Source organism: Pseudochaenichthys georgianus, chromosome 18 (genome assembly GCF_902827115.2).
Source record: "Pseudochaenichthys georgianus chromosome 18, fPseGeo1.2, whole genome shotgun sequence".
In the NCBI taxonomy this organism is placed as follows: Eukaryota; Metazoa; Chordata; class Actinopteri; order Perciformes; family Channichthyidae; genus Pseudochaenichthys; species Pseudochaenichthys georgianus.
The window spans coordinates 13,762,043-13,789,372 of NC_047520.1; the positions used below are offsets into that span (position 1 = coordinate 13,762,043).

At 42.8% G+C, this 27,330-nt stretch overlaps 2 protein-coding genes across 5 annotated transcripts; one reads left to right on the plus strand and one right to left on the minus strand.

Moving 5' to 3' along the window:
• Positions 1-310: 310 nt before the first annotated feature.
• LOC117463519 (endonuclease domain-containing 1 protein) lies at positions 311-1,695 on the minus strand. Its single transcript, XM_034105782.2, has 2 exons — positions 1,372-1,695; positions 311-892 (listed from the first exon to the last, which is right to left on the minus strand). The coding sequence occupies exons 1-2, from the start codon at positions 1,693-1,695 to the stop codon at positions 311-313; spliced, it is 906 nt and encodes a 301-aa protein (XP_033961673.2).
• Positions 1,696-8,028: 6,333 nt separating this feature from the next.
• Positions 8,029-27,322, plus strand: gigyf1a (GRB10 interacting GYF protein 1a). Of its 4 annotated transcripts, none has more exons than XM_034106275.2 (25): positions 8,029-8,272; positions 10,933-11,540; positions 11,622-11,685; positions 15,860-15,989; positions 16,189-16,284; positions 16,481-16,598; positions 17,223-17,331; positions 18,509-18,747; positions 19,307-19,524; positions 19,672-19,786; positions 19,994-20,245; positions 20,800-20,954; positions 21,475-21,643; positions 21,880-22,181; positions 22,652-22,755; positions 22,894-22,994; positions 23,083-23,168; positions 23,399-23,536; positions 23,711-23,932; positions 24,019-24,233; positions 24,363-24,520; positions 25,396-25,559; positions 25,883-25,927; positions 26,083-26,227; positions 27,168-27,322. In XM_034106275.2, exons 3-25 carry the CDS (start codon positions 11,651-11,653, stop codon positions 27,233-27,235), a joined length of 3,384 nt encoding a protein of 1,127 aa, XP_033962166.1. In that variant the 5' UTR covers positions 8,029-8,272; positions 10,933-11,540; positions 11,622-11,650; the 3' UTR covers positions 27,236-27,322. The 4 variants fall into 4 exon arrangements, with proteins under 4 accessions (XP_033962166.1, XP_033962168.1, XP_033962167.1 ...); XM_034106277.2 differs by having other exon boundaries at positions 23,083-23,156; XM_034106276.2 differs by having other exon boundaries at positions 22,900-22,994.
• Positions 27,323-27,330: the final 8 nt, after the last annotated feature.

Here is a 27,330-nt window from a genome sequence, read left to right on the forward strand (position 1 = left end):
TGTATTTATTATTCATGTGTTAGTCTAACAAAATAAGCCATTTTTACATGTCATCTTTAATTTGTAGGATATATTGTGATAGACATTACAATATTTCTTGAGATCTAACAAACCATGAAAGATGAAAAGAGAAAGTAATTGATAGGGCAAATAATATTTTTATTTGGACTCACTCCAATTCCCCAATGTATTGCTTACAATATATGATGTGATTTTACAACAACTCTTATTTCCAGGCATATTTCAAGCTTCTGGAACCCAACACCTTCCCACAGTGAAGTGTTTTACCACATGTTACTCCCGCATTAAATTAGATATCTGGCACACAGTCACTATAGAAAATCTGGAAGTTCTTATCCACATCCATCCTCCCCTTGAGAAACTTCTCCATGTTCTTCAGCGGAATTTCCGCCATGTGGTTGTTGACACGGTCGTTGAGCCCATAAGCTGCAAACACGGGGAACTTGTAGCGCACAAAGTACGGTGCATTTTGGTCAAACTCGGTGCAGCAGTAGGCCGACCACAGGTACTCCGGTACAGCCACCCGGTCCAGGTTGTTGCGACGGATGGTGTGCCCGGAGGTGGTGACCCCGGTGACCACGTAGGCTTTGCCCCGGCAGTAGTTGTTGAGACGTTTGCGAATTAGGTCCCGGTGTTCTGCCCAGGGACCGATGTTGAACTCCCTGATCTGGGGCACCACATTCGTCAAGCTGTAGGTGGAGGCTTTGTCCAGGGGGTCAGCCTGGTGCTCGTCAGGATTCAGCTGGCCACGTTCGTACAGAACCACATCAGCGTAGTCCTCCAGCACTGCCTGTGTGTCCTCGAAGTTCATGTGCATGCTTGTAGATTGAGGGAAGGGCTCCATGTTACTGCTGCTCTTATCTGAGGCCAGCTATAGAGGGAAAGAGAGGAGGAGATGCAGTTTGGCTGACAATGTACAGTAGTTACTTCTAAAACGTTATAGTGAGAAATAAACGTGTAATCCTCATTCAGAGACTGTGTTACATCCAGACAAGTCACACACATGATTTGCATAACTATGTACCAGAGCATAAATGGCTGAGGCAGCACTATCTTATTGAAATATCATTCAGCCAATAAAGTAGCTTATCTCAGGCTTTACTGTTGCCAGTAGCAACCAGTGTATAGTTCCCCTAGCTTTCCTAACTGCTTGTCCTTAGGGGTGAATATATGGGGTATTTATGAGTATTTGTCTTTACACATAATGTAAGGCTTGATAAATGTATACAAATAGCGTTCTTTAACGACAACATGGCACAATCCAATTGATATAGTATTCTGCATCTCCAATAGAATAAGATTGACTCAGACTGATAGCAAATCTAAATGTTTGCTTGAAAAAACACTCACCTGGGGCTCAAACATCCACGGGAAGTCCACCTTCTTCTCCCCATCAGACTTCTTGAATGTATATGCAGAATACATTGGAATGTGTCTTTGGGAGTCGTACAGGGTGACAAAGCGGGGTTTATCCTCGTACCTCTGGCAGATCTTCGTAAAGGAGGTGCTGAGGTAGCCTCTGGGTGGAGTGCCCATGTAGAGGGAGTCCTTACAGCGCTCCACATGGTTGAAGTCCCCCACCACTCCTGCCTGGACCCCCGGGAGCCACACACAAGTCAGCACGGCCACCACAGCTGCCAGAGGGAAGGCCCGCGTTGCTGAAGCGGGTGTCATGACAGAAGCTCTCTTTTCTCTTTTCTCACAAACTACTAATATGTCCTTTGAGACCTCTTTATGTCTGATCGAATGTCTCTTTCTCCACTCTTTCTCCACGTCTGTCTGACAAGTACAGCCGCTCGCTAAACTACGTCAACATCTCCCAGCCTCATCTGTTCTCTGAGCAAACTGCACTCCCATAAAGTATTTTACATATATTCAAAGTAGCAGTAATCCAAAAGGAGTGAATGTTATCAATCCAGGAGAGCATTTTATAACTGAGACCTGCAGAGGAAAGAATTATGCAAACCAGATATAATAAATTAAGACCTTTTACTTAAGTTGTCCACAAAAGGCTTTAGATATGACTTTTTGCCTTTTTAAGCTTGTTTTGTTTTGTTTTTCTCTGTTGAGACAGAGGGTTATAGAATCAGGAACAAATTCAGGATTGTAAAAAACGAAATGTATTGTTATGTCAGTCTATGTATGTATCAGATTAGAAAAGGACCTTTACTCTAAAGTTTCTTTAAACAATGCAAAGCAGCCTTCGGTTTCATCTGTGGCCTCTAAATGTACCCTCCCTTTGCATTCCAGTACAGACGATCTAAAGTCTGTTAATGTCCCAGAACAACAACAACAGCAGAGACCCCATGAGAAGGTTTGTCAAATGTAGTCTCGTTTTTATTCTAGTTATCTTGCTGCTCTTATTGTTACTGTGAAATTAAATATCACAGAAATGATTCAACAACATTTTAGTTAAAGGTTGTAAAGGTTTATTTCAGCGAATAAGGCAAGGCGGCATTTTCGTGAGATTCATGTAAAATACAGTAAGAGCACTACTAAACATTTCAGTCTTTAGTATGTATCGTTGCCAGTGGTAACACATTAATATGAAGGACCATAGACTATTGTCACAGAAAACATTTTGAAGTTACACAGCAGGAAAGGACCAGTGCCACTGTGCAAGGAAGAGATGACAGAACATGACCCAGTGTTATGGCTGAATTGCAGGCTTTTATAGCTATATTTTTTGCCTATTTATTTTTACTGGATCCCGGGGACACAGTCACCCACAAAGATCTGAAAGTTCTGTTCTACAAAGGTTGTCTTCTTGAGGAACTCCTTCAGCTGCTGTACGGAGATTTCCACCACCTCGTTGTTGTTGTTGTTGTTGTCCTCTTCATTCAGGCCGTAGTGAGCGAAAGATGGGAACTTATATCGCTCGCTGAAGGGTGCGTTGTTGTCATAGTCAATGCAGCAATACGCCGACCAAATGTACCTGGGCACTGCCACGCGGTTCATGTTCTCCCGGCGAATCATCTTCCCAGAGGTGGTGATACCGGTGACGATGTAGGCGGTTCCGCGGCAGTAGTTGTTGAGCCGTTTGCGGATGATGTTCTCCTGTTTGTTCCAGACTCTGTTGTTGAAGTCGGGCGTCATGGGCACGACATTGGTGAGGGTGTAGGTGGAGGCCTTGTCATCTGGTTCGTCCTGATGCTCTTCTGGGTTGAGGGTGCCACGCTCGTACAGGACGGCGTTTGTGTAATCGTCCAGGACTGCTTGGGCATCTTCGAAGTCCATGTGCATGTAACCACGTGGGAACGGCTGCATCTCATCTGTATCGGAATACGTGGAGAGCTGTGTGGACAGATGGAGCGAATGAGAGGACAATGATAGGACAGAATGTGATCTGCATGACTTTCTTTTTTTTAATTTGTAAATATTAAAGCATGCTGTTCAGGTTAAAACATCTCAAAGCATCTAATGTGCATTCCTTATGTGTCCCTTACCTGTGGTTCATACATCCATGGGACATCGACGCATGTCTCCCCAGCTGATCGTTTGAAAGTGTACGCAGAGTACACGGGTACATGATCCACGGTGTTGTACAGCGTCAGGTAGCGTGTCCTCTTGTTGTAGCGCTGACAAATGAACCTGAGGGAGGGGTGTTCCAGACCAGTCGGTGGTGTTTGCATGTAAAGGAACTGTCTGCATTCTGAAGACAGCTCTTTTTCCACTCTCCCTCTTACCGCTGATGTTACTAGGTTGACTAACAGGAAAGTCTGCACCCAAAATGCCATAGTCAAGACGTTTTGTCACTCAAGCTGTGACATATGAGCTGCTCAGAGTGCTGAATGTGCGTCTATGGCTGTCCATGGAGCGCATTAAAACAGCTAACAGGTTTTACACTCTAATCAGGGCTCAACATGCAAAACAATTCACTTGAGCATGGTCCACCAGCTAGGGGGACAGCTTCAGTAGACAGCCAATACAAAAAGATATCAGATTGCCCCACATAGCACTTGACTAAACAGCACTTGACTAAACAGCACATCTTATTCAGTGAAGCCCGTATGTATCTTATATACTAATAAAGGACTGGCTTATCTATAGCCAGTTGAGCAGCACTTGAAACGATTGGCTCTTTGAAACCTGATGTTCTTATATGATTCTGTTTTCCTCAAGGTTGTGTCTTCCTGGTCGAATGTACTTATTGTAAGTCGCTTTGGATAAAAGCGTCAGCTAAATGCAATGTAATGTAATGTAATGTATGTAGCAGCTGTTAAATTGCTTACAGACGTATGTACCGCAATTGTCTTCTTACCTACGGTTCTTATCCCCTTTGCCTGGAGTTATCAAATGTTTTAGGCAATACATTTGAAATGAATTCTTCCCCAAAAACTACAATGTGCAATTTCACTTCAAAAACATTCAGAGAAACACATTAGTGAGACATAATTGTACAGATTACAGACTGATTTCACTACAGAATAGGGGATGGGGGACATTCAATTAAGTTTAAATAAGCAACACTAGAGAGATTCATAGACAGTGCACTCTGAAACGCATATAAGGCACATAACAAAACAGTTGCTTTATTCCTTTATTTACACACATGTTTTTTCGCAGATGTGATTGGCCGTGAACAATGTCATAAATTATTAGTATGTACAACTGAAGAAAAGTTAGAAAAAAGTATCCATGGTGGAGATAATGCCTATATGTAATGTCATTTTACAAAGTTGAATCCTAACCTGTCCAACATATTTCCATCACTCATCACCCTATACCTACAGTATATTAGAGAGGTATTTACTTTTCATCAACAGTATTGGTTAATAAAAATAAATTCCCTATATATTGATGCATGGCACTGCCACTTAAACAGTAAAGGGCCTTTTATAAGATTAAGAGTTATTAGGATTGTGCTGATACGAGACAGTGGATACAGGATACAACAGGCTCTGCTGCTTAGGTCAGTAAACATGTAAAGGCAGGACTTCTTAACACTGCTTCTAATAGGTTTGTTTGAGTTAGTCCTAGTAGGTAGACAATCAATTACATCTAGATGTCCCATCACACTGAAACACTGGTCAAGTCTCTCTTCTTCTTAAAGGTGTTTTCTGACACACAGCCCTTGTAGAAGATATTCAGGTCATTGTCTGTGTGGCTCTTCAGGAAGCTCTCCAGAGTCTTCAGAGGGACCTCCACCACACTGTGGTCAGTCTGCTCATTCAGTGCATAGCCCCCATAACTAGGGAACATGAACCTCACCTCATACGGAGAGTTACGGTCAAACTTCGGGCAGCAGTAAGCCAACCATAAGTATTTTGGGATTCCCAGGCGGTCCCTGTTATCTCGTTGGAGGGTCCCTCCAGAAAGAGTCACCCCTGTCACTATGAATGATTTGCCGTGGCAGAAGTTGTTGAGGCGGCGGCGGATAATGTCCAAGTATGGGTTCCAGGAAGCGTCCAGGAGGTTTGTGAGTAATGGGACTACATTGGTGAGAGTATATGTGGAGGATTTGTCGTCTGGCTCGGATTGGTGCAGGTCAGGATTCAGCGGGCCCCGTCTGTATTCTACAGCGTCTGTGTAGTCCTCCAACACGGCCTGGCTGTCCTCAATCAGAGGGGGGGTGTCTTCAGTGAGGGGAAGGGCTCTCATGTTGCCACTGTCATCATCAGAAACCAACTGAAGAGATAAGATTTGTTATTGGTTTTATTTCTTGTATTGGTTTGATGTATTATGTTGCATTGTTGGAGGGGACTGGGACTTACATTATTCATTGCCATATCTATGCTACTGTGCATATGACAATAAAGCCTTTGAATTCAACAAATTGAATAATTGTGGTTAGTATTTTGAAAGTGATGGTAATCCAAAAGCCAGGGGACTTATGCCAGTTATGAGTGGTTGGTGTAACAAACTGCTAAAAGAATAATAATCCAATGAATGGTTTAAAAGCTTAAAGGAGTAGTTGTGGGAGATGTGCCTGTTCACGTTCTTTCCAACAGTCCGTTTTATGTTTGTAAGGCCAATAGTGTTTTTGTACCAGGAGGCTGACTCTCTGTTTTTACTAAGCTTGCTAACCATCAGCTGGCTTCAGAATAATATTCTACATAGTAAACGTATTGTGGGAATTATCAAAGTCTCTCTATTGAGCATATGTTCCAAAAAAGTCCTTTATCTGTAACTATTCCTTTAAATATAGGTGTGTTTGGGGACTTGCTTTTGTGATTGACAGGGCTTTTAACCAGTTGGCAATTACTGTTTATTCATCTGGCATGAAGGCTTAGTCTTCTTTACTACATTCTGTCTCTTTTAATTGGAAAATAAAAAAGCGTATCCCTGTATTAGATATGTTCTGGTCCTTTGCAAACCTTCCTGTTTTCTTTCAGTTTGTTTGTTTTGTCTCTAATAACAACAATACTGACTGATCTTCCTGCAAAGGTATTGTACAGGGATTAGACTATCCTGAGATGAGTCATTATTGCCCAAATAACATTCAGGTATTTCAGGTTTAAGGGACAAATAAAACAAACTAGTCTCTACCTGTGGTTCATACATCCATGGCGTGTCCATCCTCCTCTTCCCATCTGACTTCTTAAAGATGTATGCTGAATAGAGGGGGAGGTGGCGACTGCTGTCATACAACGTGGCATAGCGCAGATTGTCTGCATACTTCTGGCAGACCCTCCTCAGGTTGGTTCCCTTTATCCCTGCAGGCGGTGACTGCATGTAGAAAAAGTGGCTGCAGTCTTTGAAGCTTTTGGACACATTGGCACTCACCAGGGGGGACGCCATCAGCAGGGAGAAGCATAGGACGCAGGTGCCAACTAGATGCATCATCACACATCTGCACTAAATGAAAACAACAGAAAACGGGATATTTTCCTCATCCATCGTGGGTTTGACCTGTCCTGTAACACACCTTTTTAAGAATGAAGAAATTCCATGGGGTTTGAACTATTCTGATGTCATCCTGTATTGGTGTTGCAGTCATAATCTAGTAAAGTATAATGACTTTTGGACAGACACTCAGTATGCAAAGCAGCAGTAGCTTAGAGTGAATCCATTGGTTAGACAGTGGACTTATCTGCTCCTAAAGTCTGTGCAGCCATGCATCTCTGCACATGCTTCTGTCGGGCTGTGTAATTGTAGTTTGTCATGAATCAACACCCAGGTATTATACACTGCACATCTGACCAGGTACACATATTGTTCCTCTTGATACTATATTGTGTTTTCATCTCAGATATAATTAATGGAAAAGTAAAATACTTTGAGTCTCCGAGACATTAGTTATATGTAAAGTTGCAATTTGATAAAGCAAGTGTGTGCAGAAACGTAAGTATTTTAAAAATGAATATAAAACATATGTTTACTTAATGTAGGCTGAGTAGCTGTTACTCATATTTGTTTAGTATATATGAGCTAGAGTAACATTAAGTGGATAATGATTCATGGTTTTACAATTCTTTTTTTATAATTTCCAATTGCATATCACCAGATGATATTCACATACAATATTGAAGGTTTTATTTGATGGGCCATTTCAATGGAGCACAATATGCGCACAGAGCGCCCTCTGCTGACTAAACCCTATATTGCTGTTGGCAAAAGTCTCGCGCATGCTCAGTTTAGCATTGCTAGTCAACAAGCTCTGCTAGTGATTCAGTTAATTTTCAAGGGTATTGATCAGGGTATTGATAGCGAATACCTCACAAATATCTCCTTATGCATTTCAAGAATACTGCTTTTGATTACAACATGTGCGAAACAACTTTTACAGGAATTCATGTAGTTATTCTACCACGTGAATGTGTATTATTGAGCTGGCTGTTTCTGACTTATGCCAAAAATACAATGTTATGCTAAATGTGCCCTCGCAGCGGCAAACGGAAAATTAAAAACACCTTTATCTGAGACACTGCATTTGAAAAATACAGTAGCAAAGTGCAGTACACGTCGGTGTCCAGGCTGATAAACAGGGGTATGTTTGCCCTGCTACAACATTGGTTAGCCACTTGTCAATGTGCAGTCACGTGGTATCACACGGACGGCCATGTTTCCGAAACACAAACAACAAGAAGAGCAGCGACTAGGAGCCAGCAGACACATACTGATACGCAGCAGCGACCGTTGGAGGAGAGGGGAAAAATAATAAATAAAACACAGAGCACGACTTTCTGAAAGTACGATTCTGTCGAATGAATACGTTTACAGTGTTTAAGAGACCAATGCATACGAGATATTGGCAGTAGACACACCGTACCGACAACCAGTCTGGTAACGTTAGCTATAAACAGTGAAGGTAAGCCATGGTTCCTCTTTGAAGCTTGTCTTTTAGCTAGCTGGCTAACATTGGCTAACACGCTAACCTCAGCCCTTGCGACTCGGATGGTTTGGATTTATCTGTTGTGAGAGAAAAGCTTTTGCACCAACTTATTTTATGGTTGTTGTTTCTTTAAGTGTGTGTTGTTTACTTCGCATTAGCCGTAGCTTCACACCGAGAGCGGAGTGGAGGTGATCGTCCGCACATTGGCGGAGAAGGCCGGGGAGTCCGTTCCCAACACTCCGCCCCCTCCGCCATCATATCTGGTGTCATTTGAACCTACAAGGCCTTTAAGATCAACGCAAACCGTATGCTAGTTTAGGTAGCAAACCAGCTATCCCGTCTCTGGTTTGCTATACAAATAGGATACGTTTGGTTGCAAATATTGTTGGAACGATACAAGTGTCCCTCTTTATCCACAAGTCGATATGCTGTAAAGCTAATTGGCTTGAAAGACGGAACTATTTTAAAGCTAATGTAGCTCGCTGAAGCTAGCTAACGTCAACGCGAGCTATTTTGTCAATATGTTAGCCATCTTTACGACCAAACAATGAAATACTGTAAAGTTTGTTAAAGTAAAAAACTGGTATACATTGATGTGAAGCCTCAGCATAGAGTTTTAGTCTATATTTTAGCAGCTTGCCATTGTTATCCCGCCACATTTCTAAGTGCATAACAGTTGTAAATATCTAAATGCAATAGAAATGTTATGTTCTGCAAGCACAGTTATTCCTGCGTCACCTTACTTCAATTTTCTCATTAAAAAGTAGACTCTTAAATATGTCCTAAAGTGCCAGTTGTGGCCTGAAGTCGAAAGTTTAGTTATGAAATAGTTCTAAGTCATAAGGCGGTCTACGGATGCTTAGGCAAAATGATACATTCTTAATTGTTGCGGTAATGCATCGAGTGCCATAAATAACCCTCATTTAATGATTTAATGTTCCGTGCCTTTAACTGATAAATAAGTGTTATTTGCATGTATTTTAAGTCACGATCCACACTGAATTTCTCTAACATTACTTTAAGTATGATTACCAATATCAAATATTTCCATAGTAGCACAAAGGACTTTATCAAACAGTGAATGCAACCAGAGGTGAAATCCAAGGTTCCCATTTTCATCCATTTTATCTCGGTTTACAAATTATGTTTCTATAGAATGTTACTCTTAAGTTCATACATACACAGAGGGCCAACTTCATCTTGGGCAAAATAACAAACAATATAATTTAATAATTTACGGCCACACTGCAAGTTTAACCTGTCAGCTTTCAAGTTACAATTATCTGTTGTCTTAATGTGTATTTTTAATTCTTGTTAATTTTGTTATTTAATGTCCCATGAATTGCTTAGATGGTAAACTCTTAAAGAACATACTGCAATCATGTTCTTCTTAGTGTTATCCAACTGCAAAGAGTAGTGCCACATTTGTAACAAAAGCTTGTTTTTCCACGTCATACGTGTCATATATATATGTCAAAGTATTTTACACTGAAGTAAAAAAGATTGCATGAGCAGCGCTTATTTTTTTTATAAACGAACTACAGACCATTAGAGGCTTTTACTGTCTGCCAGTGCCAATGACTAAGACTTGCCGTGGAGATAGGTGATCTAGAAAAAAAAATCTTCTATCAATACTTGAATAACGGTATGTCATGCCATTTACATCTAAACGTACTACTCCCGACCATGGCGTTTTGGGGGGTAAAATAATGTCAAAAGAACTTAATTTAGACCCGGGTCCCTGCAATAGACTCAAGTTCCTGATAGCGTCCTAGTTCCGGACGCACTTCCTGCATTCTGAAAAGTGATTTATGTATAAGTCATAGAGATTTATAGTGTCACATCGTTGTACACAAAGTTATTTCATATACAGAAGTGTTCGCCTAATGGAATTGGTATAAGAGGGCAGCGCTTCAGGCTAAATGTGATAACTAACACAACCTTTATGATATTAAAAAGTAGTCAAATACATTCATAAGTATTAGTATAACTTTTGATTTACGGTAACAGCCAGGCAGGTATATCTCCTTCTGTAATACCCAGTTTTGCATCTTATAACTTGATTCAATAAATAGATGTTTATTCCTCGTGAATCTTAAATATAACGACAAAGAAGTTATTTAAATGTGAGGATTTTTCATGCCATAAGGACAATATAATATATGAGCATTTACTGTTGTGACATTTTGTTGCCTTGGTTTTGGTGTAGTTTCCATGACTTTACAAACAGCTGCATACTTTTAAAAGCAGCCTCAATATACTCCCTAGATTGATGGATGGAAAATCTCCTGTGAGCAGCTATACAAGGGGCCATGATTGAGCACTATAGCTAGCTGGTTTCATGCATTCAGTGTCAAAATACCACAATGTTTTTCTCCCAGCTTAGAGTGCCGTGTGCAAATTGATAAAAACGGGCTAGTACCTTTTCAGTAACTCCAGGGCATGCTGTGAAAATAGTGTGTCTAGAAATCAAATTACACATCCTTTCCTATCACATTATAGGCAGGCGGCCAATCTGTGAAAGTACATCCCACCAACGGCACATTTTTGTTAAGTGTACACTTCTGACATGATCCTTTCCATCGGTTTTGTAATCATTTGATTTCCCCCCCTCTCCAACTCTGCTTACTTTTCAGTGGTGCTAAGGGAGGAGGACAGGAAATAAAGGAGTCACCTGGAGGGTCTCCGTCAATCAACATTTCAGTTGGAGCGAGCGAGAAAAAGGGACGGAGGGAGAGAGAAAAGAAAAGAGGAGTGCGAGTCGCGTCTGCTCTTGGCAGCTGTTCCAGCAGCCTGTTTCAGTGTTGTGGCTGTTATTTCGTTCCTGCGTTACCTTTTTTGATGAATCAACTCATATTTTTAACTTTAATGTGAGCTATAACTGCTGTAAAAAAAGAAAACATTATTACTAGCAAGAGTGTTTTATTTTGTTCCATTGTTCATTTCCAAGGTTTTTTTCGTTTATTTTCTTTGTTTACCTACCATTTCTTCGGCTGTGAGTAGCAGGAGATTCCACTCTCCAAACTATAGTCGAACCCCCTTCCTTATCTAGTTAGGACCTGATAACCTGGTATTCCTCAAGCACCTGCAACTGGCAGCTATTCTCTTTGTGTCTGTGTGCTTGGGGAGCTCTGTGACCACAGCTTAAGCACCACTCAGCCTTTTAGTCACCTAAGCCTAACTAAAGCCAGCCAGCTCTAGCCTGGTCCAGCACAGTCCAGCCTGCTCCGATCATCTGGACAGGGTAAGACATCTTCGCTCACTTTTACTCATTTTGTCTCTACAGTTGCTACAAGAAATAAAACATGAACCTTTTTCTCCTCAGATACTCAGTTCTGTGTGGACGTGAGGAATATGACTGCTGAGACTCTTAACTTCGGCCCAGAATGGTAACCAATCTTATTTCTTTACATTGAAATAGCACTGACTAATAAACAGGGTTCTTACGGTCCTTAAAAACCTGGAAAAGTCATAGAAATGCCAGGCCCTGGAAAAGTTATGGAAAACAATATTTTTCCCAAAGTCATGGAAATGTAACTAAAGTTGCATCAAATATAATTTATATTTTATATAATCGCCGAAATAGTAATACTATAATGATAATAAATACTGTATCGTATAGTAATGAAACGTAAAATTGCATTTAACTCGAGGTATTTTGCTGGTGAGAGATTTTAATTGCTTTGGCGCAGGGGTGCTCACACTTTTTTGGCTGGTGAGCTACTTTTGAAATGACCAGCTCACCGAGGTCTACCAACCAAAAATAAAATCCCAAATTGCAAGGGTTGCTGAATAACACGTTTTATTTATACATGGGATAACTACAGGGCTGCAACAAACGATTAATGAAACGATTAATCGACTATTCAGACTATTACTGTATGCCTTGCACAATTTCTCAAACGCTCTTATTTAGCCGTCAACTTTTAGATTTAACTTGAGGTTGTTTTAGGCATGTGGAAACTAACAATGAAGACAACAAAGATGAATACTTGATTCAAAAATATATATATTATTAAATTAACTAAACACATTTTGAACAAAATTAACATTGCTTTTTATTTAAATTAAATAGATAATATTTCACATCAAAAGAAACAACATGTTTTAACAAATCGTATTAAATAATCTGATGACAGAACTGTAAACAGAATAGCTGAAACTTTAACAAACTAAATAACTCAGTTTCCTCTAATCATGAACCCATGTTTGTATCATGTAGTTAACTCCGTGTGTTGCTGCTAGCATACATAACACCTGACGTGGAAACGTTACTCGTGGATGGGGCTACAGAGCTGCTAGAAAGACAGTCGAACCCGGTGCATTCCTCCGTCTGAATATGGAGCACTTTTGCTAAATGTTTAGACACATTGCTCGTGTTACCGTCCTTACATTAGCAAGGAGCATTGTCCACCTCAAGACGGGTAACATTTAACCACACCTTGGAGCGCTTCTCTCCGCCATCTCCTCCGTGTGTTGCTGCATGTAGCAGCCGCGTGTGTGTGTGTAAACTGCCCCGCCCCCTCGCACACAGACGGAGGAGAGAGAAAGATCTCGTCTGGATTGGAAACACATTTGTTTGTCTTTTTGCATATTAGAAACGAGTTGGCGACACTATGACTGCGAGATATTGTTTGTGTAGCAATAATACATGACCTTTCTCAACTCGCTACTTGGAGGGAAGTCGCTGTCATATGCCTTGTGAACACTCCGATAATGCCTCTCCACGTTACCTTTCTTTGGCAGAGCGACGCTTGTTTTACAAATAAGGCAAATAACCTTTGAATGTGACATCACAAACAGATATTCTTCCTCCCATTCTGGGTGGAAGTGGTATGTCTTTAGCTTCTTGCTCGGTCCCGCACTCTTTTTGTTGTTTGTCTCTTTAACTTAATTTGAGTTTTCTCGGCACTTGACTGATTTTGTATCGCTTTGCATTCTGGGTTAACAGACTGGATGGCGATAGGTCGCTTTTTTTGTCAATCAAGTCAACTCCTGAATTAAGTGGCAGGGAGGCCAAGGGAGGAGGGATCCTCAACATTTTGTCTATTTTAACGGAGCTGGATTTTTTTTTTTTTTATGAATGACTCGCGATCTACCAGCATTGCCCCCGCGGTCGACGTACTGGGCACCTCTGCTTTAGCGTGTAGAAGCTAGTAAGCCTATTTGATTTGTTTTAGATCGGCACAACGTGTTTCATATGCAGACCTTATTTTCCTGTTCCATGTTAAAATAAACCATTTTCAGTGGTACCGCTGAGAAAGAGTCATTTTTTTGGTCATGGAAAATTAGGTAAAGCTCATAGAGATGTCATTGAAAATCATTGGTGAAAAAGTGTATGAACCCTGAATAAAGTAAAGTATCTCCTGAAAAGAATAAATGCTCTCATGACGATTAAACAGCTCTTTGACAACAAGATTTAATGAATGTTTAATGTGTTATGGTTGGACAGAGTAAGTGGCTGTGGAGCTTTTGACCTTATCACCCGTAATGAGCAGATATTTTACTCGGTGATGAAACTGTAGGTGTTCAAAGCAACGTAATTGTGAATATTATTCATACTTTAGTCTGTGTTGTTTAAAAGGAATCTTGATATGGTCATGTCTTAATGTTAAATGCCACTTTTGAATGTGTCCATTAAATGCAACGGCATTACACCCACATGGAGAGATGATCTTAAATGCCAGGAGAATACACTGCTGCATAGTTGATAACCTCGCCTTCTTTTTGTAGATGCCTTTTCATGTTGCAAATTAGGAGTCCTTTAACTTTTGCCGAGCTTCGCCGTAATTATTTTTCATGTAAAAATGCATATAATAAAACTGTGGGCTTTTGTTCGGACAAAGGGAGCTCTTTGAACACCTAACCTTGGGCTATGAACATTTTTATTTTCCACTTTTTTTTATTGCACTTCATAAAACAAGAAACCAAGAAATAGAAGGCATATAAATTGATGATGAAAGTAGTTGATAGTTACAACTTTCACAGACTGTTTTATCATGCCATCTCGAACTGTTGGAAAGCAGTTTTCTCTTTAAATCAAAGGCCCTGTTCACTCCTGGTATTGGATATGCATCTTTTGTGATCAGCTCTGTAGAAGTAGGCAGCTCTCAGTACAGATGTGAATGTGCAGAGTGAGTGTTTGGCACATAAGAGGTGGATGCACCAACAGCAAAGGGATTATTTATTCAGTTAACTCGCTATCGATGGGTCCAAGTGACGCAGCCTATTTTCAAGAGAGCTGTCCACTTGTGATTGGATAACAAAAGCACATGTTTGGTCTGAAGTATAGGAAGTGTTGTCCTTTCCATCTCTGATTCTCCACCTCATCCTTCAGTGGACGCTTGTGTTGTGCTTAAGAGGGGGTGTAGGCTTCAGTTTGGTAGCACTCAATATCTAAAAGCCTGTGACTGCTGTGTGCATTCTTGACTCTGTGCCAGCTTCGCAGAATATTTCTCTTTACACGTCTGCAGCTGCTTTCCTCTCAGTGGCCTTTCTAGCCCTACTTTTATACTCGCACCTCTTGAATAAATCTAAGCAGTGGCTGATGTATGTGCTCACCGCCAGCTGTGTGGCTGCATGTTTACAAGTCCTTTAATGCCTGTTAGTGGTTACAAATGATTTAGATCATTTGAGGTCTGGCTGGCCGAAGAGCTGTCGAGCGTGTTGGGCATTGTGGTAGACTTCAAAGTGAAAACATTCTGCCTTGCATTTAGATTGACGTAACAGTTGTTGGACTGACCTTTGCTCTATAAGACTCAAAGAGGATTATGAACGTATAGATATGAAACGGGGAAGACCTTTAAGATTTCTTTCTCCGTCCTGTTTGAAGTATTGCTTAATGTATCACTGGAATGTTTCCTTAGCTCACCATTTTATTATTCATATTAGGAAACACCATTTTGACCCTGAAATGCCACATGCTGCCAACTTGTCTTTCATGGTGCCTTCTTTTTACCTCTTGCATCCCACACCTCCCAGAGTTCCATGTGGTTTTGATGCGGAGTCAATGACACGTTCCGTAGAAGCATGTGAATGGAGCCATTGTTGAACAGCAGGCCTTGGAACCTGGCCCGCTAGTAATAGCTTTTTAAAATGAAAATTTGAGATTGGAAAAGCTAATATATCATCTGCGTTGAGCCAAGTGTATTCAGAGGGACCCGCGTGAGAGGATGGTTGGCTTGCGAAGCATTTAGTGAAATATCTTTAGATATTTTTCTTCAGTACAGATTAAAAGGAATTCTATCCCACTTGCACAATAGCTGCAATTTTTCTCTGCCAACAGTGGACTTTATGCCAAGTTATTTACAAGTGATTTTCCTACATTGTATGTCGGCTCCAGTCAGTAGGCAGGAACAATAACAAATGCCAATATGTAGCTTTAAAGTTCAGTTAGTAATTTCCTGTTGAAACACTGAAATACTGTTTAAAAGCATACATGTTAAAAAGTCTTACATTTCAATTGCAACAGAGAAGTCTTGATGGTCTGTTCAGACAAAGATAATTGATGTTAAAAATACATTATCCTAATTCCTCATGATTCCTGTACCTTTTCTCACGCAGGCTCCGTGCACTGTCCAGTGGGGGGAGTGTGACGTCCCCCCCTCCTTCCCCCGCCATGCCAAAGTACAAGCTGGCCGAGTATCGCTACGGCCGAGAGGAGATGTTAGCACTTTATATCAAAGACAACAAGGTGAGTGGGACAAGTTTCTCTGTTGGAATCACTGAAGAAGACGTTTAGTAATGTTGTCAAAGTTAATGGTGCTCTTTGAAATCCCATTTCCCTAGCTTCAAAAAACCAAACCTGTATCAGACAGTTGTTTTTCGAAGTCAGGCCAAACGTTTTTGAAAGATAGTAATGTCATCCTCCGTGCCTATGGTTGTTGTTGCAGGTCCCAGAGGACATGCAGGATAAGGAGTTTGCTGCTATTCTGCAAGATGAGCCCATGCAGCCACTGGCACTGGTGCCTCTCACTGAGGAGGAGCAGGTCTGCAATTAACACATATCCTCAAATACACTGATACCTGCACATGTCAAACTGTTCCAGCTTTTCATGTGATATCTAATCGCGATATGATCTGAGTTTTCTAAGCGAGCGGTGCTGTTGGTTTTCAAATGCAGCTGCAAACTCGCATTCCTCACATTCTTTCCTTTTGCTCTTTCCATTCTCTCTCTCTCTGCAGAGGAACTTCTCCATGTCTGTGAACAGTGTGGCGGTGCTAAGGCTCATGGGAAAAGGGGTGGGCGCCACAGCCCCAGCTGGAGTGGTCCGAGGACGAGGGGCAGCGCGAGGTGGTCGAGGTAACGGCAAAAAAAACTCCCAGACACCCATTAGAAGAGAGAGCAACCAATAAAGTAGAGCATTGGTGCATGCATACAGACTCCACACCCACTTGTGCTTAAACTAACACGAGTCCAACAGAAACAAAAACGCTGCCCAAAAAAAGCTTGGCCGGAACTACAATGGCTGTTCTCCAGAGAAAGTAAAACCGTTTATTCAAGCCAACCACTGCAGTGTTTATTTCCCTTGTTTCTTCCACCATCTTGGTGCAGCACACTTCCTCTTGGCCCGTCTAAATAGTCCTCCTTTTGTCCAGCCACACCTGTCTAAAACCACTTGGCTTACAAACGCACCTTGTGCACACGGCACTCTGCACATATGAATGGCCAATGTAAACACTTACCATCCGGTTCAGGGCAGCCAAGGAAACAACTTGGAAGAAGGATGCTGTGCCGGTTTCTTCGTTTGTCTGCAGCTCGTAAAGAAGATATAAGCTAATCGTATATCAGTCAAATTAATTATAAAAGTGTTAAAAATAAGATATATGAGGTTTATTTAACAGACAAAGACAATCTCAAGCTCTTTCATTCAGATGATGATGATATTAAATACAAACACCTTCTGCTCCGTGTGTATTTTATCAGGACGAGGTCGCGGTGAAGGTGGATTTTACCAAAGAAGTATTGAAGAACCGGAGGTGGGTTTCGGACGCGGCGTCCGAGAGATTCATCGCAGCCAGAGCTGGGATGACCGGTAAGAAAAACTCACTAATTGAAGGTCAAATAAATCATGGATTAAATACAGGGCTCGAGCTTAAGGGCGTCCCGTCGTCCCGGGCCGGAAAACTCTACTACAAACGGCGATGAAAATGAAACCGACTGCACGTTGTGTGTAGCACACAGTTATTAAACCTCTTTGTCAACATAAACACACGCGCACAAAACATTTAGAAACCCCGCGAAATACTGTCAGCCAGCCGCCCAGCTGGCTGTGCCTGCGAATTCCTGGCCCGGGTCTAGCTATGTACTCAGTGTGTGTATTTCGCGGGTTGAGTGATGTACAATGGCATCCCGTGGAGGAATTCTGAAATGTTTTACTGTTACATCACAAAAACGCACAGCAGAACCAGACCCTGGAGCGCCGGCCTCTTTATTTACTTACTCCTCTTCATCCCCTATGGGTAATAAGGCTGAGAAGAGAACCCTCCATCGTATTTAGTCCTTAGCAATATGCTGCGCCTCTCCCCATGTAGGGATGGGTACCGAGCCCCGGTATTAAACGGGCCCCGGGCCGGAATTATTAAAGACAGTGGTAACGTTAAGCCCCGACGTTATCGGACTTTTTATCGGTACTGGAGACATTTAAAAAATATGTCATATGTATTATTGCTACATACACATTATATCGCAGTTTTAGTTTCACCAACTCCGTTTCTAATATGCAATAAGACTACAACATGCGTCTATGATGTATTTTCGAGCTTTCCAATCCAGACGAGATCTCTCTCCCGTCTGTGTGCGAGGGGGCGGGGCCGTTTGTAAAGGTCTCCTGACTGTGTTACAGACTGTCATCCTGGTCCACATTAATTTCGGGACGGCTTAGATTGTATTTCGGGACGGTTCCGGGAGGATGGGGGAAAAAGTTAGTCGAGAGCCCTGATTAAATGGCTTAGTGCAAATATAAAAACTTTTTTTTCTTGAGAGAAGACGTAATAAAGTGTAATAAACTAGAAGGAAATGTAAAATCCTCTCTGATATTTGTATTACAATTGTTCTCATGTTGCATAATTGACCTAGGTATCTTCTTTTATCTGGATAGGCTGAAGTACAATATGTTTGTTACTCCCAGATAAAACCGACTTTATGCTTTGGACTCATTTTTCCTATTTTTTTTAATCACTTATTCCTCAAATGTTCCCTTCTTTTCTCAGGGCTGAGCGTAGATTTGAGAAGCCGATCCGGCGGGAGGTCGGGCGTCCCGGCTTTGAAGAGCCTGTAGTGCCTGTGGTTCCAGGACGGAAGGATTTCACAAGGGCTGACAGCGATAACTGGCGCATCCTCCGGGAGGAGCAGCAGGAGGAGGAGGAGGAGGCGGCGGCGGCAGGTGGGGGGGGGGTGGTGGTGGTGGAGCCGGGAACCAACTGGAGACTTACAGGAGTCCGCAGGGATGGTAGGATAAAGACGAACGTGCTTTTATTCATTATCCCGCCGCCGTAAACTCGTTTGTGTTAAAAAATGAAAGCTATACACAGGAGAAACACCTCATCAGTCATTTTCTTTTTAGAATGCATGACGTGCTTTCCACAGAACTTGGGTTTGATTGTATTCATACACTTAGTGTCGAACACCTTATCAGATGTGGTGGTAAACAGGCCCGTGGCTTTAAGAAATGAAATGTGTAGAAATGGCTTTTTAAATCAGAGTAATCACAACCTTTGGTTCTCACTTGCATTAGGATTGCCTAAAATACAACATGCATGCTGTATAAATATTAAAATGGCCTGAGTAGAAGATCATCAATTCTACTGGTTCTTACTCCCGGCTATCAAAGCTCAGTTGTGAAGATGTGTTCAGCTGAAACAGTAGATGTAGTGACATCTAGTGGCAGTGAAGGGATTTCTACCAGACAAAGTGGAGTGTTGCTAAAAGGGAGCTGCACTTTAAGACAACCGCAGTTTGGGAGGTTATGAGACCCTATCCTCGCTGATGGCTGTCCATTTCTCTGTCAGATGGGGGTCCTCGCTCAGCAGGCTGGCGGGAACACACCGGTCCCGGCGAGGGTCGCCGTCGGAAGTTTGATTTCGATTTCAGGGACGCCGATGGCCATGGTGGTGGCCGCCGGCGTGAGGGACTGGACGACGGAGACGGCCTGCCTGAGTGGTGCACAGACGAGGAGGACGGGGAGATGGGCACGTTTGACTCCTCTGGAGCTTTCATGGCTTTGAAGGTGTGTACCTTTAATTATTCTTAAGAACATTCTCTTCAAACAAAGTCAAGTTTTTTGTTTTGTTTTATGATATTTATTTATTTTACTGTCAGCTCTCATTGAATGTTAATGAGGTACACTCTTTAATTGTCTCTTCCTTTGTGTCAGAAGGGCGACAAGGACATAATCCTGGAGGAGGAGTTTGATTTTAAGGGGATAGAGGACGAGGAAGACGAGGAGTTCTACGCTGACATGGAGAGGAACAGTGCTGAAGAAGACAAGGGTGAGGAAAAACCTTGTTTTTGATGATTTTATAATGTTTTTGGAATTGTTCCCTTGCCAGCTTCATTATTGCTTTGTTCAGTGAAAAATGATTTGTTCATAATGCTTTTCCTTTTCGTTCAGAAGCCCAGGGGGAATTCATAACTGATGATTGTGGCTTCTTACTTAATGCTTTCCTTTCTTTCTTTCCTCCGCTCTCCCCTTACAGAGAGTAAAGAAGCTGGCTCTGCTGTCAGGGACGACGAGACAAAGCCAGCTTCACCCTCATCCTCTCCTCCTGCACTGCAACACTGTACCCCCCCCTCTGTGGAGCATCGGCCCAGCAACGCAGGCCTGTTGGTGGACAATGCTCAGCTGAACAACAGCCACCCCGTCAAAGCCAGCAGCGCGCCCAGCGAGGGTACCCCCTATTTCACGTCAGAAGCAACAGACCGATGGATTCAGTTGGCAGCTCTCTTAGGTACCTATTATTTTCTAACTATGAAGGCAATTCATGTTTTTTCCAAAAATATATGTAAACTGATATGTATTGCAGCTAAACCATGTGAATTATGAGTGTGAAGTTGGACAAGAACACGTGTTCGTGTGATATGAAATGTACTGATGGTATCAAATCTAAAGAAAGTAGGAAATGAATTATGGAACAAGGTCTAGTACGGATCTTTTGACTTTATTATCAGATTCTTCCAGCTTTTTATTGAGCAATGAGTTTGAATACCGAGGCAAACTTAAGTCATCAGTGTTTGTCACATTCAAAGCGTTAAGGGTCTGACCCTGTAACTGTAGAGCTTTTGGCTTCTTGGATTCAGCCAAGCTCTTAGTCATGCACTCTAAGTGTGTGGAACTATTGTCGCGTTGATATTTTGAGTTTGATATACAATATATGAGGTCATTTAATATCTTGTTGACTAAACTCACACAGAGCCAGTTGGTGGCTCTACCTGCCTCAATCCAACATCACCACCTCGTATATAGAGCCCATTGTTTTACTAATGTTTGTGTTTTTTGTATCAGACATGGCTCCTGTAGGGGTCTCTAAGAGCCAGCTGAGCCCCAGCGCCCCCCCTTCCTCCCGCATGCCTCCTCCACCACCTTCCTCTGCTGCTCCTCTCCACCCTCCACCTGGAGGGGACACGGAGGACGATGAGGGCATGAAGCACCTGCAGCAGGTAGGAACAACAGGGGGCACATTTCATGCAGCTGTGAAACAGAAAGCACTTGTAGCTCCATTTAATCTAAACCGAAACAACACTGGACTGAAAGAAATCAAGAACACATCGAATACTTTAAAGCCACATTTAAAACGAAGAGATCTTGAATAGGCACTTAAAAGTATTGATATTCTCTCAATGAACACTTAATGCGTAATAACATGTTTGTGTGAATGCAGCTGTCTCAATTGTTACAGGAATTACATTCCAATCATTTAACCAGGGATTCTTTTTCCAAAAAGTAATCAATCTCCATCTAAACCAAAACCTACTTGTAAGTCAAATCAGATGAATTATTTATAAAGCATGTTTCATACATAAGCGCTAACACTAAGTGCTTCACTAACCCAACAACATTATTTCCAAACACAGGACTGAAAAACACATAAATACAATACATTGAAAAGGAGTCTTGGGTTTGATCTTAAGAGCATTGACTTTCTCTGTGTGTAATAACGTGCTGTGTGTGTGTGTGTAGGAGGCAGAGAAGATGGTGGCGTCACTGCAGGACACTTCTCTGGAGGAGGAGTGCTTCACCCAGGCTCTGCAGCAGCAGCAGGAGTGCAGGAACACAGCCGCCGCTCTGCCGCTGTCACACGAGGCCGCCATGAAGTGGTTCTACAAGGACCCACAGGGAGAGATCCAGGGTACCCTCCACACCCTTTATACCTATTCTATTATGTACCGATCGGTATCGGCCGATACTGATTCCGGCGATCGGCCCCAAAAACCCTGATCGGAGCATCCCTACTTATTATTATTATTATTATTATTATTATTATACTACTTACTCGTACACGCAAGGATAACACATGAATTCATGAATAAAAGCTATGCTATTGCACGGTTTGCTTTGTAAACTCATTGATCTCAATCTAACCAGGTCCCTTCACCACGGTGGAGATGTGCGAGTGGTTCCAGGCCGGCTACTTCACCATGACCCTGCTGGTGAAGCGTGGCTGCGACGAGGGCTTCCAACCCCTGGGAGATGTCATCAAAATGTGGGGCCGGGTGCCCTTCGCCCCAGGGCCCTCCCCTCCGCCCCTGCTGGTGAGACAGCCACCACCGACGCAGCGCCCGCAGCCCACCCGGGGGTCCGCCGGGACTGTGAGTCAGAGCTCTGCCAACGTAGAGGATGGGGAGGGGAGGATGCAGAGGAGAGGGAAGCTTGATAGACAGGTTACGGTAAAAAACAACAAATATTTATTCAAATTCAATTCAAACGTGAGATTTCTGAAATTGCCCCCGTGCTTGATTTGAAGACATGTCATTTAATTTGTGTTCCTGCTAATGAATGAATGAATGACCTTCTTGAGGAAGTGGTATTCAACAGTCATCAGACGATATAATGTGGCCCCTGTGCATGAAAGCTTCGAGTGGAGCAGAACAGGGCAGGTTCCAGTGAATGCTGTAATGTCACAGGCCCCTGATTACCTCTACATGTGGCAGCTGTCTGCATCGCGTTGGGGGAACGCACGCTTAATGTTTGTTCCTTTTGTAACTTAGAAGTCTCTGGTAACAAATAATTGGCAATTCCCCCTCCCCCCCCCCCCAAGTAGTTCTTGCTTAGCTATCGCACATTTTGCATTAGATAGCTGTTGTGGTGTATTGAGTTAGAATATACATGTTATTGACTGGATCGCTGTTTCTTTCAGGGGAACCTGGACCAGGACCGCCTGAAAAAGCAACAGGAGCTGGCGGCAGCAACAGCTCTCTATCAGCAGCTCCAACAGCAGCAGCTATTCCAGCTCATTAATAGGTAGGTTAATACATGGTTGGAACTATTCCTTTACATGTCTGGGCCTTATTTTGTGTTTGTGCCCGAGTTTCTTTCCTTTTACAGCGGGGATTTAGACTTTTGGACTTTCCGTGTTTGATTTAGCTTCTTTTGTCCAAGGTGCAGTGAGCAGGGTATGATGCCTTCGATGAACAGGTCGATGTCAGTGCCAGATACAGGGTCCATGTGGGACATGCATACCTCAGCTTCACAGCCGTCAGGTACGCTTTGACTGGCTTTGAATGTCCACAAAGCAACAACTCGTCTTTCCCTCATTGAGCTTAAATAACCCGCTTTGTTTCCATGTAGGCGGTGAAGCCAGTCTTTGGGACATAACAATGAATCCTTCTACTCAGGGTCCAACTCTCGAACAGCTTCAAAAGGTGGCTTCAGTTGTAAGATTTCCATTTAATCTACATTTAGATTTCAATGTTTCCATACATCTTTACTCTATCTTATTGTCAACAGCGAAAAGCTTAGGTTTGAACTGCTAGCTAGAGAACTTGTGAGCAACGCTAGCAGGCACAATAACTGTAAACACAATGATTGTCTCTGATGCAATATTCAGCTTAGCTTCTTAGTTAATGCATTTGACATCGTTTGACTCCTGATGTGTTCCCTTCAGCTCCAGCAGGAGAGGAGAGACGCTGAACTCAGGGCGAAGCGTGAAGAGGAGGAGCAGCGTAAGAGGAGGGAGGAGAAGAGGAGGCTTCAGGAGGAGCAGAAGAGGAGGGAGGAAGAGGAGCTCTTCAGACGCAAGCAGGTGAGTTGCAGGATCTGATTTGCTGTATTTTCATTCTTTCCATGATGCAAGCTCGGCTCATTAAAGCTGGCACTTGTCAGACATCCAAATGGTACGCCACTGATGATGCAGTTTGAGGGTAACATGCAATGAGAAGGGCTTTTCATTTCAAACCTCTGTTCTCTCTCCCTGCAGTGTCGTCAGCAGCAGGAGCTGATCATGAAGTTGCTGCAGCATTCCCCCCAGCAGCAGGGTCCTGGGGCAGGCAGCTCAGGCTGGAGCGGGGCCCCCTCCTCAGGGCTCTCCAAGTCAGGAAAGCCCCCTGCTCTGGCTCTGCTGGAGATGCAGCAGGAGGCAGAGAGGCTCCTGAAGCAGCAGCAGCAGCAGCAGCAGAGAGCCCAGCAGCAGAGGGAGCGCGTGAGTCTGAATTGAACGCTTTCAGACAGTCAGAGAGAGAATGCCGACAGAAGATTTTTCTAAATGATTTCTCTGTCTGTTTCCAGCTCTCTGGCATGTCGATGGGGAGCTCCTCCATGGGCGGGCAGTGGGCGGATGGTGTTGGCATGTGGGGCGGGCCTGGAGGGATGGAGGGCAAGAGCAGCAGTGGAAGCTCTTCAGGCAGCATGGGCATGTGGGACGAGGCTGTGAAGAACCAAGCCAGCCTGCGTGGCAACAACAACATGGGCCTGAAGAACAGCCGCAGCAGCCCCTCACTCAGGTACAGGAAGCCAAAAAGGAACATTTCAAATACTCACTTTATTTTTTGTTCACCTTCAGTGGCATATGGCATTCTAATATTAAAGTTATAGGTGTCCATGTTTCAGTTATGGTTGTGTGTCCTCTGCAGTGATCAGTTCATGATGCGTAGGAAGCGGACTGAGGACGAGGACAAGCTGCTGAAGCTGCTGCAGGGCATGAAGCCTCAGGACGGCTTCACTACCTGGTGTGAACAGATGCTGCACGCTCTCAACACCTCTGCCAACAACTCCTCCTCCCCACTGGATGGTAGGCCGAGTTATGAAGGTAGCAGGGTTTCCGTTAGCCGGTAATTACCGGTTTTTAGCTGGTAAAATTGAATAAAAACCGGTAAATTCAAAACCTGCCGGTCAAAATGTCCGATGCTCCGATCGATCGGCCGCCGGTCATTATCGGCCGATATTCACTCTTAATAGTTTGATCGGTGCTCTCTATAAAGGCCGATCAGGAGAGCTGGATCTGATCGATATGGACATAAACGCGAGTGAAGTGTAACTGGACGCGAGAGAGATCAGATCAGCTGCTGCTGAGACACGCAGCTCTGCCTAATCACCTGAAGCCCCGCCCACCGTTTAGCGAGCTGCAGGAGAAACTGACCGGCTGTCAGGAGAGAGAGAGAGAGGATCCGTTTCTGCCGTGTTATTATTCAAAGTTAATGTAAACTTTTGAATAATGTACTTCATCTACTACAAGTAGTGTCTTTGAATGTAATAATTATGTTTGTTGTTTGTGGAATCATTTATTGAAAAATGAATCTGAATTTTTCGATCTGTTACGATTATAAACTGAAGCAATATAAAAACGAGCCCCATTAACTGAGTTTTAAACATCAGCATATCCGGTCCTAGTCTGGTAATTACCTGCTAACAGAAACTCTGCTACACAATTCTTATTATTATTGAAACATGACACACGGTAAGTTTCAAATTTGTCCGGTAAAATAAATTCTGTCCGGACATTTGACCGGCGATAAAAAATTCCTAGCGGAAACCCTGAAAGGTAGCTAGGTCAAGGTTAATAAAACTTCCCCCGGAACTTAGTTCAAAAATGTTTTGGCTTTATTTATTTTGATCTCAAAAAGTTCCTAGAATTTCTAATCATTTCAACTTTATATTTTTATTAAGTTGCCACAATTGTGGCCTACCTGAAGGAGATGGAGTCTCCCTATGCAGTGCTGGAGTTCATCCGGTCCTACCTAGGGGACACAGTGGAAGCCAAAGAGTTCGCCAAACAGTTCCTGGAGCGACGTGCCAAACAGAAAGCCAACCAACAGAGACAGCAGCAGCAGGTAGGCCTGAGCTCCAAATGAGAACAGCACACTACAAAACAAACTGATTCGCTGCCCAAGCATATACATTACAAATGTGAAGGAAAACAGGACCGGGCACCCAGTACCTTTTGAATATCTGGGAAAGTGTTCTAATTATACTCGGTATTAATAAGGAGAAAAGAAAATAGCTTATCCATAATTGTGAATGTTTGTCTTTTAAAGGTCAGGCTTCTAAAACAGCATGATGTATGTGTTAATATAATGAAAAGGCAACATCAAATGAACTGGCTCAAAGTGTGCTTTTGAAGTTGTAATTCCTCCTTTCTCTTGATGTGTCCCAGTTATCAAAGGAAGTGGCTGGATTGAACATGAACTTCCCTCTGCAGGTCAGAACAGCGTTTTTTTTGTAAACAATAACGCACGAGCAGTTACTAAAGGCTATAACAAGAAAGGGCTTTACATTTGTAAAGTTGATTTAAAAAAAGATATCACTTCTTTGGCTTTTGAGGCACACATTGATTTGTATTTCCCTTTTTATTAGGACTCAATGCGAGGAATGAATCCAAGCACCCTGCAGTCCATGTTTCAAGCTAACCACATGGGCAAGTCTGGTCTCTATGACAACCAGGGAGGGAAGATGAAGAAGAAACAGCCCATGATGCTGCACCCTGACCCCAGCATCTTAGGTACGTGACCTCAACACCATTTCATATTTCTTTGTCTTCATTCATCTGTAAATGCTCAGAAAGGAGTCCCACAAAGGCAAAAAACTAGAAGGAAGACGGCTTTCTGAAGCACCAGCGGAAAGTAATAGTCTTCTTGGAGACGTGTTTGCACCAGGTGGCGTGTAGGATGGGCTCCTCGGGTAGGCTTGTGTCTGAAGTTATTTATGCACCCGTGAGCGGTTTGGAGTGGAAACCCAGGGATGGGATTTGTCTCGTAATTTGAAATACATGTAAACAGGTGGCCTCGCTTTTATTGAGAATAATAAGATATTCCTATGCAACTCAAATCCACACGCTTCTGTCATTCAGTAAAGAAAAACGTATTCACTGAGGACCCTCTTCACGGCTGCTTTCACCTTCATCAGGCACTCGCTCTAGAGTACCTCGTACAAAAAGAGAACTTACAGAAACTCTTTCATTCCCACTCCAGTATCTATTTTAAACAAGGCCTAACAGTCTTTCACAACTTTGAAATGCATGTGACCTGAAACATGTGACCTGAAACATGTGACTTGCTATAGTGTCCCTTTTTATTCAAGTCTTTCATTGGGCTGTGTTTTGAATACTGTTTTCAATCATTATATGCGGATTATAACATTTTTGGAATCTTTTAATATGATTACAGTTCACCCACTTTCAGCTATGCATGTTAACTCCTCGGCTTAATGACCTCGAGCTTATCTCTACATGTGATCCATATCCATACAGAAACACACTAAATGTAATACACATGTGGAAATGTTTTTTTCTTCTGAAATTGACCAATGATATCTTTCCACAACAGAAGGCTCTTCCTATCAAACTGTCTGCATCTTTATCCCCGTTAGCTCTTCTCAGCCCCTCCCCCTCTGATCTTACTCTCACTCTCTCTGCCCCCTCCCCCCCCCCCCTCCCCCTGCAGGGTACTCATTCCACAACGCGAGCGAGTGTCTGAGCCTGAATGAGATGGAGATGGTGGAGGATTACTGATGTGACGCAGCGCAGCAGCAATAGCTACCTGAGGCCTTCTGTCTTTTAATCAGACAAACCTGATGACGAATGTGCACTGCTGGGGGAACCGGGGG

Coding starts and splice junctions, on each gene's coding strand:
- LOC117463519 (XM_034105782.2), bottom strand. CDS start 1,695: ATGACACCCGCTTCAGCAACGCGGGCCTTCCCTCTGGCAGCTGTGGTG. Junction 893..1,371: donor CGTGGATGTTTGAGCCCCAG/GTGAGTGTTTTT, acceptor TTCCCTCTATAG/CTGGCCTCAGATAAGAGCAG.
- gigyf1a (XM_034106275.2), top strand. CDS start 11,651: ATGACTGCTGAGACTCTTAACTTCGGCCCAGAATG. Junction 17,332..18,508: donor AGCCAGAGCTGGGATGACCG/GTAAGAAAAACT, acceptor TTCTTTTCTCAG/GGCTGAGCGTAGATTTGAGA. Junction 23,933..24,018: donor CCCAGCAGCAGAGGGAGCGC/GTGAGTCTGAAT, acceptor GTCTGTTTCCAG/CTCTCTGGCATGTCGATGGG.